The following is an 18,240-nucleotide window of genomic DNA, read 5'->3' on the forward strand; positions in this document are numbered from 1 at the left end:
GCAATAAAGAGGAAAGTCGCCGCACAAAGGCATGACTAAGACGGTGATTGGGTAGATAAACGTTGATTTTAACGGGGATAAGATAACAAGAGGATCTTTTTTTTTTTCTTCCACCTCTCACAAATCCTTTTTTGCTGACTGTAGAACGCTGAAAAATGAAACAGCCGTGCATGACCGAGTAACTCCAGAGAACATCAGAAGTGAGGTAATCCGGACCACATGCTCAGCACGCAAACAGTTAACACTGGCTTTTGCCAGCTCCTCCAACAGTGCAGCTTTTAAAAATGAGCAGAACTTGTTTATTCAGAGCTCTGTGAAAAAGAAAAGTGCAGTACCCCGGGGATGTCGAGCGGCAAGTATTAAAAACCCAAGAGCCTCGACTCGCAGAAAGGATGTGTTTTTTTTTTTTCTTTTTGTTTTAATTCTGTAACAAATTCCACTTGAAAATATAATTAGAAAGTGGAGGGGGAAATGGCAAACTACTGCATTAGCTGTAATTGAACAAAAGAGTGCTTTGCCTGCTGGGAGCTGGCCGCTGAGGCCCCATGGGAAAGGGGGCGGGGCTGAGACAGGACCTGGTGGCATCTCCGCGGGGACGGGGAGTTTATTTATAATCACAGGCCGCCCTTGGACGGAACAGGCTCGGCACTGATCTAACACGCAATTAATACACACACGGCTGAGATCACACAACCCGCGCACACACAGACATACCAGTGCACACAGGTCAAACAGCATGTGTGCACACAGCCGTACACAAATAAAAACACACACATTTATACTTTCTACTATCTACTTTTTTTTTGCAAACACGTCACAGAAACCGCAGCACAAAAGCACACACCTCGACCACAGGACACACAGCGTCAAAAATAACACAAACACACACCCTGAGCCAACAATGCAGAGGTCCACCTTCTCAATATGTAAATTCACAAGATGAATAGATGCATAAACAGAGAGCTGGAGGAAACAGCGAGCAGGAGCGAGCTGTCCCTCTGCACACATAGCTACACACTTGATTTATTCTGTCCCCTTAATGAGCCACCATGGTCTCTCGCCCTCTCTCTCCCTCCCTCCCTCCCTCCCTTTAACTCTTTCCCTCTCTCGCCCCGCTCTCCCCTGTGCAGGATGTAGATTAATTCAATGCTTAATTGTTTAGTAAATTCAATTTTCCACATTCTATTCTGCCTAGCTTTAGCTAAAGTTCTTAAATCTGCCGCGCCAAGCCGAGGGAACCCTGTTTGTGAGCCGTGCATACCTTTTTTTTTTCTTCTTCCCCTTTTTTCTTTTTTTTTCATTACCATTTTTCTTCCCTCCACCACCCTAATTCGCCATGAAAAGATTTTCCTTGCTGGAAATTCTGATTCCGCTATGATCGGTGAGGCATTCCAATCCAATGCATTCTCATTGTGCCGCGTCTAAGATGCGAGGGGGGCTTCCCTTCCTCGCTGTGCCAGGGCCCATATCATACAAGCGCTCATGCAAGAAATGTTGCCTTGCCAATTCATTTGCAATAATAAAGAAAATGGTTAAGGTTGTTGTGCTTTGCCCCCCCGCCCCCCCATCCCTCCTCTCTTTCCTCACTCTGAAATATCTTTTGTGATGATATGGATATTTACTTTTCACTCTGTGCCAGCGAGCGTGCGGGAATAATCATATGTGCATACTTAACGGCACAGACATAAATATCCAAATAACCCCCCACATATACACTCCTCAGAGGTGGTACATCTGAATCAAAGATGACAGTTGGACTACTCCATCCCCCAGAATGCTTTGGTGCATCTGTTCTCTGCGGTTGTTTTCTTTAACACCATTTTTGACCTTTGCAACGGCGCTGCTTCCTCAAGTCAAAATCTGCGAGAATGCCATGTGTTGCAGCAGCGAGATGGCCTGCAATAACTGCGGACACATTCTCCCACTCGGCTGAATGCTGTTGGGGAAGTTGTTAGTGAAAGGGGCTGAAAGGCCAGCTATTGTAAACTCTTGTTTACTTTGCTTTCCACTGTGACTAGATAAAGCAGGATCTGCCTCTCTGATAACCGGCCAGGCAAGTGCTTGCCCAACTACCTCCGCTTTCACTGCTCTCTCCACCCCTCTCCTCCCCTCGCTGCAATATTAGTGCCTCCAAAATGAAAAGAGGGGCTGATAATGGTATGCGTGGTGCAAAAAAAAAAAAAAGAGAGTGAGAGAGCAAAAGACACCCCCTCCCTCCCTTTCTGTTCTGCACTCCCCTTCTTCCCTAACTCTTCACAATAGACAAAGAAAGAAGAAATAACCTTATAATTGCTGAAGGGGGTGAGGGAGAAAACTGGATTTGGTCTCTTGAGTAAGTAAAGTATGCTACATTGAATAGCCGTCAGGTACTCTTCAATCGGCTTTTTAAAAGCGGTGGGTTAACCTCATCGAGACAAGCAAAGATAATTACATGTTTGAGATAATTACCAGAGCTTTCAAAGTCCATTTAGATGACACTCGCGGAAACTGACAAACTGATTTTCTTTCTTTGTGGCCTCTTCCACTTCAGGCTCCTTGTTTACTCTCTGTGAGCTGAAATCCAAACAAAAACATTAACTCGAGTGCTCCCCCCCCCTCCACGCTATCTAACCCCAAACAAAGCATATTTCCTTGTTGTTCAGCTGTGAATGAAAAGGCAGGCGTAATTTCTTAATGACATGTTTTGCTGCGGTTTCTTCGTTAGCCTAGCCTAGCTCGACTCGCAGCCGGCGCGCTGGGATGTTCTTAGCGGATCCCTTGGAGACGGGCTGTTTGTGACGGTGGCCATTGTCAGAAGCTCGCAGGGGGTTAAGGGGGAGAGGAACTTTCCATTAGCTAAGTACACATGTGTTAAGCCAGGTTATTGTTTACTTAGCCAAAGAAACCACAGCAGGCCTCGGGGACAGACATGGCCGCCCATCATGAGTAACACGAGACACAAGCCAAGAACTTTATTTGCAGTCAGGATTTTGTGGCTATCACAACAGAGTATCTGTTCCTCTAAGCACTAGTTTCCATCAGAACAGAATGATTTAAAAACAACTGATAAATCAACCCCCAAAAAAATCAGAGAACAGAGGACGTCTGAAACTGTAGGAAAACATATAAGAAGCTCCGTACGTCCCCGTTCTTTGAAGTCGCACTGGCCTTGATTTGCTTAACCAGAATCACCCCTACTTGCTATTCCACCACAATAATGAAGAGGCTAAGAAACACACAAGTCACGTGGTCGCCCTCTTTGTATCACTTGTTGAATCCTGAACAGCCGCCCCGCATTCACTCCCCGATGGAAAAAAAAAAAGGGGAGTTCAGGGGAGGGGAGGGTGAAGGGGGTGTAGAGGAGGGAGGGGGCGAGTGGGGGTCAAACCTCTCCTCTATTCAACTACAAAAGCTGCTATTACCAACAATCACCACGATGATTCAGAAGTTTGTATTAAGATCAGCAGCGTGCCACTGTAGGAGAGAGAGGGAGAGGGGGGAAAAAAAAGAGAGAGACAGAGTGTGTGTGTGTGTGTGTGTGTGCGGCTGTTAAGTCGGGTGTAACTCGATCCATACTTCAACGAGAAGCGGATAGATTAGCGATAGCGGTGTACTGATTAGGAAAATAGTGGCTGACCCCAGCGGTCAGGGTTTCCATTGAGTTAGGGAGGAGGGGGGGTGCAGGGGTCACTCTCTGACCGCCAGAGTTACCTAAACCAACACTGCTGGGTCTCACTGACCTGGAAACCAGCACTTGTATGGCATAACAGTGCCAATTGTTGGGAAAAGATACCGCGATAGCGCTATCGAGAGTAAATTCTTACACAGTGACCACAACACTAAGCTCACACAGGCAGGGTTTGTTTAGGAAAGATTGTGCGGGACGTAAGGAAAACAGCGAATGCAGAGATGTTGTTTCAGATTGACGGCTATTTTACATTCTTCTTACATGATTTCAGCAGCAAAATAACAAAATCACACTCACACAAATGTAGAAGCACCTCCCCACTGAATTAAGTCAACAAATCAACCCCTGAGCATTCACAACCACTGAGGACTCTCCCACAAAAAGGCAGGCGGAGAGAATATTTTTAAGGGAAATTTCAATTATTTCCAGCCCCACTTCAGCCTGCATGGCTCAATCAAGTAGAGGAGCTCTTGAGACTTGGAGAGAGTCCTCAGCACTATTAGTAGTGTTCTGCTCTACAGCGGAGAGCCCGGGCCCTCGGAGTTCATTAGCAAATTGCTGCGCCCCTCCCCGTGCTCTCTGCGCAATTAAAGGCAACTGTGCAAATGACGTACCGCGGCGTGGAAATACCTCCCCGCTTTCTCGAGACAGAGGCGAACATGTGCGCCGGGCAAATAAGGATGCAATCAGCGGAGCGACTGCTGCCACATTTCCGCAACAACAAGAAGACCGAGACAGTTTGGACACGAGGGTTTCTACATTAAAGGCCTCCACAAATTCACCCCAGAATAATAGATTTTAATTGTGTCTTTTATGTTTGTATACAGCTGAGCTCAGAGCAGGATGTGTGTGTCTAACAGGGCAACTGGAACTGTGGAGAAATTAGGCAAAACATGGTGGGAAGTTCTCCAGGGAGCGGCAGGGAAAGGGTTAAGAAAGTCCAACTGGTGCTAACCAGTCACTCCACTCACATAGCACCTGAGGGGGGTGCTGCATTTATCAGGCCAGTCTGAACACACACACACACACACACACAAACATGCACACATATATGCATACACTTGTGGACATATGTGTGCTTACAGCTCATGCACATAAGCTTGCACACACACACACACACACACCCACGCACAAAGACACACACAAACACAGGAGGGTGAGCCCAAACTGGCTGGGCTGCATTCACAAGCCGGTGCAGAGCCTCTCTGACTTTTTCACCTCTCAGCTATGCTCTGCTTTCTTTTAAAAGGGGCGCTCGCTCGGCGTCCCTGCACACTCGCCTCCATAGGCAGACTAACAAAACAACGTAAAGACATGTAGAGAATGTTCAGAAAATTACTGTTATGACGCAAGAGTGCATAATGCAGCAAGAAAGTCGCTGTCTTTGGATTGTTGAGTTTAATAAATTCAAAGTATTTTTTTTTTTTTTTGCCTCTGACATTTTTTTTCTCCTCTGCTACAGTCGCCTCACTGGAATAAATTGGTTTATGAATAAATGAGCCTGCTTTCTCCGTCTTGTTAACATTGTTCTTTTGTGCAAATTCTCAGCATTTTTTTCCAGTCCACTTCAACTTTATGCCCGAGGGCATATATTAAAAATACATATGGAAAGAGATAATGCACACACAACGCAAATTCGTTAGGGATGTCACCGCCTAACAACTGCAGATAAGATGTCACACAAAAATAGCCCGCAAAACTCAAAAAAATATATATTCAGCCCCGAGTAAGTTATGAAGTGCACTGCCATTAGATTGACAATGTGAGTATTCAGCAGTGAGAGGCATGCACCCCTCTGCCTGTTTGGATATGCCCATTTACACACAGCCTGCTGCTGCTGCTGCTGCTGTGGCCCTTCTCCATGTTATCCTCCTGGAACATCAGCCCAGCCCTCACCATTACACATCTGTCACAAAGTTTTCCCTGCGTTTTGATGCAAACTCTCCCTGTAGGTCATTTATATTATTCTGTCACATCACAGTAAACATACGCTTATGTGGTTTAAGCCCTGGATTGGCTTTATGCAGAGACCATCATTATATTAAAATAGGCCATGTCTTCATCTTACAGTCAATTAAAGATACGCATCAGTGCCTCAAGCACAACATCATTTTCTTCATATACCTAGAAACCCAAGGGTTTTAACACACTATTTCCACGTCTATATACCATAAAGCTTCATTGCATCTCCTGACCTATCTATTAAAAAAAAAAAAAAAAAAAAAAAAACTTTGACAACTGAATCCCCGAGAGAATACAACAAGCCCTTCAAAGAGACACTTAAATGCACAAGTGGCGTCTGTGTTATTTAATTCTGTTTCTGGATTAAATGAAGTATTATCTTCCGGGTGATCTTTTCTCATTTCCATAATCAGCCATAAGGGCCGGGGCTGGAGGAGTGTGGGGGTCTTTCCCAGTCGGGCCCCAGTCCCGCTCCCAGCCCAGCCATTCAGCACAGGACATAAAAGCCGGTGGCTGCCTCTCTCTCCACTCAGACCAGCCACTCAACCATATGGAGGTCCGCGGATTTAAATTATTTAGCCTAATCGCTTCATTACTTTTTATGTCGGACTATCCAACTAATCCCTTTAATTTGGACACTTGATTTCTTTTTCCCTCGTCGGCATCCGTAGGTTATAGCCGCTCCTCTGCTAAAACTCTGAGGATAGTTTGACTTATTGGGTCTCATAGCCTGCAACCCTGCTCAAATGACTCCAGCTATTAATGGCCGAAAATCCAGATTTGCATAATTCTAATCATCGGTTGCTGTTATCATTATTTAACGGCAGTGTATGGACCATTAGGGTCATGCCTGTGCGCACACTACAATGTCCCCGGAGTGCCAACAGTCAGTGGAGCACATAATGAAGGCTGTGGTTATCTCTGATATCGGCACAAAAGGAAACACTCCCTAATCTACCTTTAATACCCGCTGCTTCTTCTATAGCTCTCAAATATAGACCTCCTCATTGGCGCTGAATCTGTGCGCTCTGAGCGAAAATAAAGGAGGAGGAGAGGAGGGGTCCCGATAAGCAATGTGCACTCATGTCTAAGGAAAAATACTGACAAGACGCGTAATGAACCGTGAACTCCACAGTGGAGAAACCAAGGCACCTAAACCACAGTTGTGCAGCCCCATACTGCTGCTGCTCTCCTGGGCTGCACGACACACACAAGACGGGGATGATAACGCGAGAGGAGAGGAAAGGAGAGGAGGAGAGGAGGAGAGAGGATAGGAGGGAAAAATGGAGAGGCACTAAATTAAAATCGACATGAAACAGGTCAAGTTTATGGCGATGCTTTTTCGAGCTAATCTCCCCAGGTCGGTTCCGGGTTCAAGTCTTAATGGGCCAATAATAGCAACATTATTCAGAAAATTTTTCATTCCGATGGATGGAATGTAAAACGGCCTTAATCATATGCAAATAACAGCGCAGCGGAGTAGTGACCCAGAATAGCTGAATAGCCAGCAGGGAGAACACACACACACACACACACACACACACACACACACACTGAGGCAAAGAGAGAGAGAGAGAGAGAGATGTACCTGATCAAGGGCCACCGATGATCTTGTGATTTCCTCGCTGTCTGATTTGGACCCGCCCTCTCTGTCGTCTATGACCAAGTCGATGGGCATCTTGCCTTTCAAGCAGCTGATGTACCGGTGACAGAAATTATCACACAGCTCGTGTACCTTCACACACACACACACACACACACACACACACACACACACACACACACACACACACACACACACACAGGGAGAGAGAGAGCATGAGGCGTCACACACACTTACCCAAAAGGGACATCATCACACAACTGTGACATGTGCGAGCATAACGCACACAAACACACACGCCGGGCTGTGACGTGAAGATCAAGCACAGATCACAGAGCAGACCTGCATCTGAGCTGTTTCATTATGTCTAAATAAATTATAGATATGACACTAAATATACTTAAAAACTCTAATTCCATTTATTTATTTTGCTTGAAATTAACTTTAAACGTTGTTTTACATTTGTCTTGAAATTATAAAATCCGATGTGTCCAGTTCCGGTGCCGTGCCGAGCCGAGCCGTGACAGTAACTTTATTTTTTCCCCCTCCTCTCAAAATAGAGATATCGTCGAAAATTGACAGTGACAAGAGGGCTCAGGGGCTACAACGCACTCAACACCCGTGTTAAATTCATCATCGGTGCCCCGGGTAGTGGCCATTAGAGGAGGGTGACCCGCTTGACTGACATTTAAGGTAAACTGTTTAATTTCGGCTACTTATTACATTATCGCTGCCAATGCTGCGCGTCACCATCACCCGAGAAACACAAAAAGGAAGAAGTCAGATGGGAAGAAGAGCTGCTTTCACTGAATTTCTCTTATTTGCAGTTTGCAAATCTCTTTCTGGACAACATGATCTGAGAGAGAAACAAGTATTTAAAAAAGTGAAAACTTTCTGACAGCTTTGATGATGTTCTCATAATGTGAAAAAGTTGAGGTTAAAGTTGGCAGCACAGGCTACTGTAGTCCATCTGATGCGCAGACAAATCAAGAGTTTTACACCCACTGCTGCCTCGATCCACAGATGGCAGCCGGGGGGCCTTTTGCCCTCCACAAAGAAATCATTTCTAAAAAAACCCCGCAAAGTTCGCCTATACGTTTCACCTTGCGTGCAACTTCTGCCAGCATTAAACTTCATTAAAAAAGCGCGCGGGGAGATTTTGGGCACAGAGATATCCGTTCCAGTTGTAACAGCTTGCGTCGTGATTAAACGCGGAAGAGAAATGGCCCCGTGATTGATTTTGACGCTAATTATAACCGACGAGCAAAAAAAAAAAAGAAAAAAGAAAAAGAAAAAACATTTCATGTGCGAACGCAGCCCATAGGTCTGAAGCGGCACAGTGGACAGAGGAAATGGTGAGAGAATATTACCTTCTCCAGCTCCAGAAGATGAAATCGTAAAACTTGAATGGCTTGAATCATCTGAAAAATTAAAATAACAATAAAAAATGAGCTGCTCACATCTCTTGATATTAAACAGGCACGTTTTTCTCAATACAAGTGACTGCAGACGAGGAAAATATTCATGTGAATGGATTTTATGTGGGACTGATATTAAACTCGGACGTTATTGCAATATGAAGAGCAGGCAGCCGGTGCAGCCTGGCGCTGCAATAAGCCTCAGAGTCAGAGATCTATTAGCCACCAACTAGTCGTGAGGAAAACGTTACTCCTCACATCACACTCAGAGTATCAAACTGTACAAAGTGGGAGAAGCCTGAACAGAATAAGTTTTCCAGGCGGAGTTCAAAGGTTTGTGACAGCTGTGAGTCAGCGGCCCTTCATCTGCAGATACAACCGGGGGCCATCATGGTATCAAACAGCCCGAGAAAAAGAAAAAGGAGCATCACCTCCAATAATGCAGAAACTTTTTCAGCAGCACATGGGCTCCCTGACACACATGAACATCCCGCCGATAAACATGCAAACAAACATCTGCTTTATTCTGAGGAAACATGTGGAACATGTCACGTAAAAACAAAATAGAGAGTGAGAATGTTTCTTACCAGATTATCCAACTCTGGATTCGATGAAAATAAAGGCTTTTCTGCGCGAATCTAAAAAGCAAAAACATGTGCGTAAAATATGTGAATAATAAATATAATAAAGTGAGATTAAATCCAACATGCAGCTGCTGACATACACACACGCCATTTAGAATTAACACAATTACAAATAACTTTTTATTAATGAGTGCCGTTTTATTTTCGGTCTCTTTTACGCACGAACAGTCAGAGCTCCGCAGGTGAGGAGCTCCACCAGCCCGAGCATGCAAGATTTCTTTTTTCTTTTTTTTTCAAGAAGAAGTCAAACTTTCCTGACCTGTTTTGCAAACACTGCTATGTCTTCATTGAAAGATTCCGATGAACAGACGTCTCCTCCCGCCACCCCGGGCTCTCTGGGGGTGCACGTCGCTAATTCACATTTCTCAAAAATCAGTGCAAGCAAGGGGAACAGGGGGTGCCTGGGAACACACACAATAGCAAATGTCACCAGAGAGAACAGCGCCGGGGTCAAGACGACTCCAGGCTAGATTTAGCCAGCCATGCTACTCTTCAACAACTCGCCCATGGGGACTCGCTGCTGCAGCCCAATGCTATTATATTATGCAGAGGCTCGGGGAGGAAAAAGGGGCTGCAAACAGCGGGCAGACCCTGTGATTAAAATCTAGGTGAGCCCTAATAGCATGAAAGCTTTGTGGAGTCAGTCAAACAATTTCTTTGCACAGGTCTCCATTTGGATCCGTGTGTGTGTGTGAGTGTGTGTGTGTGTGTGTGTGTGTGTGTGTGTTTGGCGAAAAGCTCTGAAGCTGTAGGCGACCAAATGTTGATGATTATTTATCGTCGCAGTCATCAGAGTAAATATGAGCAGGCTGTGTTGGAAGTTGTGTCAGTTGTGTCGTGAGACGGTGGGAGTCTTCACAGGCGTGTTTAGCCACCGTGAAAAAGCTCCTAATGCTGGGATTTCTTTTTTTTTTTTTTAATTAACTGCTGTAAATTAATAAATGACATGCATGTGTGGGATTTCCTTTAAAACGTGATGTATTTTTTCTTAATTTGCTCAAGCCTGACACATTACACACAATTAATTAATTAAAAACGGGTTCAAAGAGAGGAAAAGGTAATTATTTTGCTCATAATAAAACGCTGCAGCTTAAAAAGAAAAACCAGGCACGTTAAATTAAAATAAAGTGGTGTAAATACTCATTAAAGTGGACTTTGTCTCTTTGTTATTCTTCACATTCTAATTAAAATGTGTCAGTGAAATTGTGAGCAGTCATGAGACAAGCCTCAGAAACAAAATAAACTACACATTTCCTCTCCCCTCCTCTGTTTGTTCAGAGCTGGAGCAGCTGATAAATATGATTCACTTTAAAAAAGCATTTAAAAAAAAGAAATCCAAAATGAAGGAGGAACAGAGGCTGCAGCCGCTCTCTGCACCACTCTGGTGCTCCAGTGTTGTGCTCAGACACTTCACCGAGTAGCACGGCTCCACTCAGCCCGCTGTTCCTTCCTGCTACCACGGCGCTGACTCTGCGCTGCCCCCCTCCAGGGCCTGCCTTGCCCCGCCAGAGAGCGAGTCTCCCCCCCGGCGGACCGGAGAGCTCGCACCTACCCGTATATAGCGTCTTTATCTCTCTTGAGAGCGTCGTTAACAGAGGAGCCCATACTGGGGGGCATGGTGTTGGTGTGGGCGGTGTGCGGGTACTGGTGGGAGTGCAGCTGGGGCCCGTGGTTGAGGTGCACCGCCTGCATGGACCGGGCGCCGTGCGGGTCTCCGTACATGGTGGTCGGGATGCCCACCCCGTCCATCCCGTAGTGGGGCAAGTCTTCGTACTGCACAACAAGAAACACGCGGGGAGCACACAGTGAATACACATGCACAGGGACATATCACAACTTTACTGTTAAAACACAAGTTTCCTGACTTTTTGTTTTATATGTTATAAAAGTTATTTAACGCAGGAGACGTGAGATTTGGAGTCATGTGAGGGAGAAAAGTAAAAATGTGACAACAGGGCGAAAACCATTCCCACAATGAGTCGACATGTTTCAGGCTTTTGACGCTCAGGCAGAACAAGACAAATAAATTCACGCAAACGCTTTTAATTTGTACTTGTTTTCAGGAAATTAACTTTTTAAAGACAGAAGTCAGAGTGACCTGTTCAGCAGGTTATCGCTCACAGTCACAGAAACTATTTATTCTGGAGTGGAAAACTAGTTTTGTTCTCAACTTCACCACACTGACCTTTGCTCCTCAGATATTATTAAAATAAATATGAATTATTGAACGTGTTAAAAATACCGCGAGGACAAAAAGGGAAAAGTGCAACAACATGGCGCAGATATTATTATTATTATTATAATTAAAGAGGCAGTAATTAGTTTTAACACCGTCTCTCTTGTGTTCTGTTTCCACCGCTGCAACAAATACCTCCAACTTGTTCCTCGCAGTGTTTTACGGTTTTAAAGGCTCATAATTGTGCAGCATGTTATTACCCATCAGGATCTCTGTGATTAGTTCATGCAGCAAACAGCAGGTAAGCGCCTGTTGTGTGTTTTTTTCTAGCCGGATTGTTCAAACTTCAAACTTTTTCCACGTGTCAGCTCTGAGATAAATAACGTAGTCTCGTCTTTACACTGTTGTCTGCTAGTTTTTTTAAACACTCAGACGTGTTGGTGTTGGAGTGCACAAGACTAGAATATAAATATTTACTCGAGGGTTGCTTCTTTTACAGATTAAAAAAGAGAGAGAGAGAGGCTTGAATTATTGATAACGCTCTCCAGAAGTGACAAACAAAGTGGAAAGAGTAAAAAATAAAATAAGAGCATTATCGCTTAAAGCTGAGTATTTGGACCCTAAAGGCAGAAAGAGGTGCAAACCCCGGCGTGCTGCAGCTCTGGTGCCAAACTAAAGCAGCTAAATGTGTCCCGAACATCTCTGCTGCTTTTACACTGTTTACTAGCCCGTGTGTGTGTGAAGATCCCAGCCGCTGTCTCGAAGCTGTCCTGCAGTGCATGAATCAAAGCGTTTGTCATCACCTCGTTACTAAAAAACTGCCTCCTTGGCATTATGCTAATAACGCGTGTTTTAGCACATTTTGCGGTGCGAAACGAGGATTTGTTTTTTTGTGGCTGTTTTGTTCGTAAATAATAATAAAAAAAGCTCCACTCAACGTGAAATCTGGAGTCTTGAGGAGAAATGTGGAGATTTGTTTTTGCCTCTATGCCCTCCCCCCCTATTTCGCTTCCAGTAACTGGCCTGTCATAACTAATCTAAAAAACACAGCCGATGTGAGATATGATCACGCTTCCAATGTCCCTCAGCGGGGCCGGTTTGTGGAGCAAACGAGTGCGGCCGTGCGTAATACCGTGCCAAAAGATGCCAAAAAACGAGCCCGTGTCTCCATGTGTCAGGAAGACGACAGAAACTTTCGCCGCGAGTGTGTGTCCGCGCGGGTATGTGTGTCATTAAGCCACGTTACAGCGCAGGATTGCATTCAAGCACAGCAGACTTGGAGAAACTTTTTTTAGGGGGGATTGCCCTACGTACCCGTTGCGCCATAACCCTCCTGACTCCCTGGTCGTCCTTTCAGTTTAGATAAATCCCCTCTGAGGCCAGGGTGGAGACGAAATGAAGAAAGAAAATCCAAATAAATGGGAAGATGTTTCAGCCAAAATCCCGTATGCTTCTTTTTCCACGGAACGGTGAAAGCCAGCCCCCGCTTTCTGCGCAAGTTTAGCCCAGGCGCGGCGAATAGGTCCTCGGCTGTCCTCGGGGCAGCGGCGCCAGGCTCCTTTTCCAAAACCAGGATGAAAATAAAATAGCCCCTCAAACAAAACTGGCGACTCTCATGGCTTTCTGCCACTCCGCCTGTCAGTCAAAACGCGAGGGCTTGTCAAAAGTACCGGATGAATGATGGTCCGACGCGCGTCTCCACGGGATCGGCACCACCTAAATGTTAATGGTCACAATCACAGTTAAAAAATGAAGCAGGCTCTCCTCTCGTTTTCTTTGATCACTCTCGGCTCCCGGCTTGATTTTCTTATGCAAAAGCGTCTAGAGGAGATCAAGAGGAGGTGGGGTGATAATTCTGGCTTAGGCTTTCTTAAAGGAGCCACGATCGATGCTGAGCGTGTGTGCGTATGTGTGTGTGTGTGTGTATGTGTGTGAGTGCGTGTGTATGCATGAGCCGCCTGCCCGTTTTGTGTACAATGGATGTGTGTGTTGAGCTGAGGAGGAGCGGAGGATCTGGACCAGACTGCTGAAACCCGGAAGTAGTGGTGGCCATAACAGGTCGCGTCTTACACAACGCACCGGGCTGCAGCAAGTCGTGCGGAGAGGAGGGGGGGTGGGAGGACCCTGCGAGCCCGGCGAGCCGCGCAGAGCGAGCTGGAACAACACGGGGATAAACACAGAATATCCACCTATGACTCCAGCTCCAGCTCTCATTCTCATAAAGTGGCTTTATTCTTCAGTCTGCAGCGTTTTTGTCTGTAAATATGCAACATCTGTTCTTCGGGATTGGCGCGTCCAGCATCCACTCCTCTGCCTGTAAACAGTTTATTAACGGCTTATTGAACCATCTCTCAACTCTGATCCCAAGATATTGTCAGGTATGTCATCGAGAGACTATACGCCCTGAATTTTAGATGAACTTTGGACTGGACTGACTTTGTAATCACGCAGTTATCAAGTGGAAAAGATACGTTTATAAGTCTGAAACTACTTCTGGAGGCAGGTTGGGCTTCTGTCAACATCACGTCTGCATGACATCAGTGTAGCTCCGTAGCCAAACATCCAGTCCTGCAGGTTTTTGCGCCTCTGGGTGCTCACTATCAACTTCTACGCAGCATATTATCCTCCAATGTTTGCATTAATGTGTGACTGAGACAAAAAGCGTCAACTTAACATACAAAGCACAACAACAACAACTTTCTTTAACTCATTTAGAAGCACTGTTCATTTTTTAATCATAAGAAGTGGTTGTTAATTAGTCCACACAGAGTTGTAATCTGCACGCTGAATTGTGAAATAAGTGATTAAAAACGCAACAGCAGCGTTTCAAAAGGTCTAAATATCAGTTCACATGTTGTCCCGTCCCCTCTCCCCCACAGCAGCGCTGAATGGGTCGCTCCAGTCTGCCCGGGCTGTCCAATGGCAGAGAGGCTCAGGGATGGGAGCCCCCTATTGGCTCCCCGCATGATCGATCCGGGGCTGATTGATCGGTTTTAGGCCACATTTTGCGAGGAGGCGCAAAACAAAACATCATCCGCGGGTAGAAAACACACACTCTGCGTTTTCTGTCAGCCTGCACGCGCTGTAAATCCACCAAAACAGAGAATATTTGACCGAGACATCTCTAACCTCTCTCTATCTCTCTCTCTCTCTCTCTCTCTCTCTCTGACACACACACCAATCCTCATATCACTGACTTAATTACTCACTCTCCTAAACTCACTCACACTTTGACTAAAACTTCCCCCCCAAAACCCAAACAGAACCACCAGCTCACGTTCAGAACTTTTCTTTCTCTCTCAGACGAGTTTTAAAACTTTCCCTGTCTCTTCATAATGAACCCTTCACTCCGAGTTTCCACGCTTTTGCAGAAGATTGTAAAAGTTTGGTCAAATATTGATGAACTTTAATTTATGGAGGGGAAACTTCCACTCGAGTAATTTCAAGAAAAAGTAATGATATAATTGATTAATGTGTGGCTGTAAATTAACAAAATAGTTTGAATTTACTACGTCACCGTCGTTATATTTGATTCCTCGCTGGGATATAAAGGAGTACAAATCTTATTTAATTTAATCTATCAACTTTTTTTTTAATTAAGAAGTTTAACTACCTCAAAATCTCCATTAAATATTTACGATATATTTCATGGCATATGAAGTAATATAAAAATGGGATAAGTCACATGGACATGATTGGTTTTAAGAGGAGACGCATCCGTAAAGGATTTCAAGAAATTATAATTGATTTCTGTCTGTTTTCCACACGCCCAACTTTTTATTTATTTCTCAGCCCATCACACGTGAACTGAGTGTGTAAAACAGCCACATTATCCTCTGATTATGCTCATAAGGTGTTGCTGGTCGGTGACAGTCTGCTTGAAGTTTTTTCTTTTTTTTTTTTCCTTCTCCCCCGTGCAGCGCGTCCAGTCATCGATCATCTGCCCCCGGTGCCAGAAATGGTGTCATAACATGATAATGCGGCTTCACACATTCGGCGTTGATTCCTGCGGTAAAAAACCCGACCGGTGGGATCCGATGGGACAAATTTACAGGCATGAAACGACGATCAAAGCCTCCTGCAAGTCCGGCCGGCGAGGCTCCGGGGCGCGGAGAGCAGAGGAGCCACGGAGCCGCGCAGGACGCACGGACTTTTACGCACAGAGAAAACCGGATCAAATAATAATGTGGGTTGCCTTGTGCTCGTCGAGTTTGTTAAATCAATTATTTATTGGTGAGTAGAAGCTCTCATTTTCTCATCCTTTATTATTTTAACGCCATATTAAATAATTTAAAAGCTTATTATTGTCACTCAGATATTTTTCTTGAAGGAAAGTATTATTATTTTTTTAATTAAAGGGGAAGCTGCTGTTTGAATCCACTTTCTTGCTGAATTTGTGGGTTTAAGTGAAACGCAAACAGGATTATATAGCTCACTACACCACAAGGCACACTAAATTTTAGAGGGTCATTGAGAGAAAGCAAAGCTAAATTAACATGAAAGGAGACCACATCAGCGCCTGACCACTGTAAAATAACTACAATGGCATTATAAAGCAATTAAGCTACCTCAATTAGCGTCTATAAAAGCGAGACTGGAGCTCCACTTTCTCTCCTGGAGTTGCTCTTCCGTGAGGGTCAGCGCGTTTTGGCATCCTGCAAGACAGCAAGGAGGGTGGTGGGGTGGAGGGGGGGGGGCAAAATACCGTCATTTTCTGTTTAATCCGCTTTGCGATGACGGTAATGCTGTGAGTCGTTTCAATAAAATCAGCAGGTATTACTTTCAAACGGCTGAATGTAAATTGACAGCATGTTTGACTGGCGAAACAAACGGGAGCGTGTTATCAGGCGGGCCTGTGCGCCGCGACTTCTGCTGCGTGGAGACAAAACACACAAGTTGTTGTCTTTTATGTTGAGTTTATAAAAACACACACATCCTCAGTGAGTAAGGTGTGCGTTCCTCTTTACTATTTCAAGCCACTGCAGGTCATTTTCAGCCCAGAGAATGTTGTAATAAATAATGCAAATGTGATTATTAATTGTAAAACGTGCAGTTGGAGTTAAAAAAAATACACAATAATAATAACTCCAGGTCAGAGAGTCCGAGTCTGTGTGATGGTCCGTGCCTCTGCTTGTCTGTGGCTGTTGTTTTTTAAAGAAACCGAGGTCTAACCGGCAGCCTGAGGAGTCAAACTGAGGTCAAACTTTTTGCAGCCCCGCAGCTCTGCGCCCCAAACATGTCGGGATCTGCAGGGAGGAGAAAAAAAAGGCCACCGAGTCTCTGCTCTGCTTTGTGTCACCGCTGCGGCTCTCAGGCAGACAGATAGACCTGCTGCAAAGTTTTCACAGCTTATCTAATTATATGGAACTACTAGTATATATCGTCTGTCAGAAGAACCCAGCCGGATTCATTAAGAGTGCGTTTAGGCGCTGTGTGAGCTCAGAAATTATTCAGTCAGGGGGGAGAAGGAAAAAAAAAAAGGCGCTCGTCTTTCTCGTCTTCTCTTCTCTTGCCTTTGAGATTTATTCTTAAAGTTAGTGTAATGAGCTATAACGCAAAGGAAGACACGTATTACATCCTGATTATCCACCAACCTTTACAAATTACTGGTTTAATCAAGTGGAGCAAAGATTGGGATTATTTTAATACACAGTTTGTCTCACATTAGTGCAGAGAGGATGATGGGACGCGATGGATTTTTAAAAAATAATGCCGCTAATGTCTCGGAGTGTAACAACATGGCACCGAACACATCATGGAAAACACTCTGGTTTGTGGTCAGTGGTGTAAAATCACAGTTTGAGGAAAATGGTGATAATATAATAAATCGCAATATTATTTTTTTAAGCATTAAATCAGGTCAGTTTGGACCAAGTGGCACTGTTTCCTCTGGGACTTTTCACTGGTGCTGCTGCATTCTGCAGTTTGGCCCAAATGTTAATGTGAGCTGCTGCTGCTGCTGCTGCTGCTGCCCAGATCGCCTCTCACACACATTAATGCTTAATCATTTGCGCCTTCTACCGGAGCTGTTGGAAATTACACGACATGCAGAAAAGGCAGAGGGAGAGCAGCTCACATAATTAAGATTAAAAAGTCAAAACTCCTGCAAGATAAATCCACTTTTTTTTTGTTTTGCATCATCTTCTGCATGTTGCACTCAAAGCACAATATGATGTTTGACTCTGTGAAGAAGTTGTGGTGTTTATATTCCCTCTCTTTGTTCATGTAAATAATTCAACACGCTAATAAAAATTATAATCCCAGTGCCAGTGCTCTTTTCACGTGTTGCCTTTTATTGCAAAATATCCAGTGTGTGTTTTTCTGTGTTTGTTTTATTTGGAGCTATAAGATAGAAACTGGTGACACCACATGAAGCGTATTTCTATTGCTGCGTTTAATCTAGAAAAATGACTCTGCAGGCTGTGATCACGAACAAATTCATAATAAGTCATGAATTTTAAAAAAGCCAGAAGCGTTAAAGGTTAAGTTCACCAGGAAATGAACACTCAGTCATTATCTGCTCATAAGGGTGGAAAGTCGTAGTCCACAAAACATTTCTGGAGCTTCAGTGCAGAAATCAACACGTTATCAGTGCAATGAAACTCGTAGTTCACTCTGTTTCTATGTAGTGCCATGATTAACATACTTCCAAATACATATAAATATACTAGAAATAAATTAAAAAAGAGCAGAGGATAAGAAAAGTATCATACACTCATACACACTGAGGTACACGATTACCAAACCACAGTACAAAAGGATGTGCAGCA

The 18,240-nt window shown here is 44.5% G+C and overlaps 1 protein-coding gene across 1 annotated transcript in view; it reads right to left on the reverse strand.

The window, feature by feature from the left end:
- The window catches only part of LOC141009147 (homeobox protein Meis1), an 83,608-nt gene extending 70,150 nt beyond the window's left edge, over positions 1-13,458 (reverse strand). The window contains exons 1-6 of the mRNA XM_073481593.1: positions 12,785-13,458; positions 10,847-11,067; positions 9,554-9,695; positions 9,238-9,288; positions 8,603-8,653; positions 7,218-7,364 (exon numbers count right to left, since the gene is read on the reverse strand). Coding sequence (XP_073337694.1) covers positions 7,218-7,364; positions 8,603-8,653; positions 9,238-9,288; positions 9,554-9,695; positions 10,847-11,067; positions 12,785-12,796 — 624 coding nt within the window. The 5' untranslated portion in view covers positions 12,797-13,458. The remainder of the gene's footprint in view (positions 1-7,217; positions 7,365-8,602; positions 8,654-9,237; positions 9,289-9,553; positions 9,696-10,846; positions 11,068-12,784) is intronic.
- Positions 13,459-18,240: the final 4,782 nt, after the last annotated feature.

This window comes from Pagrus major, chromosome 15 (genome assembly GCF_040436345.1).
Source record: "Pagrus major chromosome 15, Pma_NU_1.0".
NCBI lineage: Eukaryota > Metazoa > Chordata > Actinopteri > Spariformes > Sparidae > Pagrus > Pagrus major.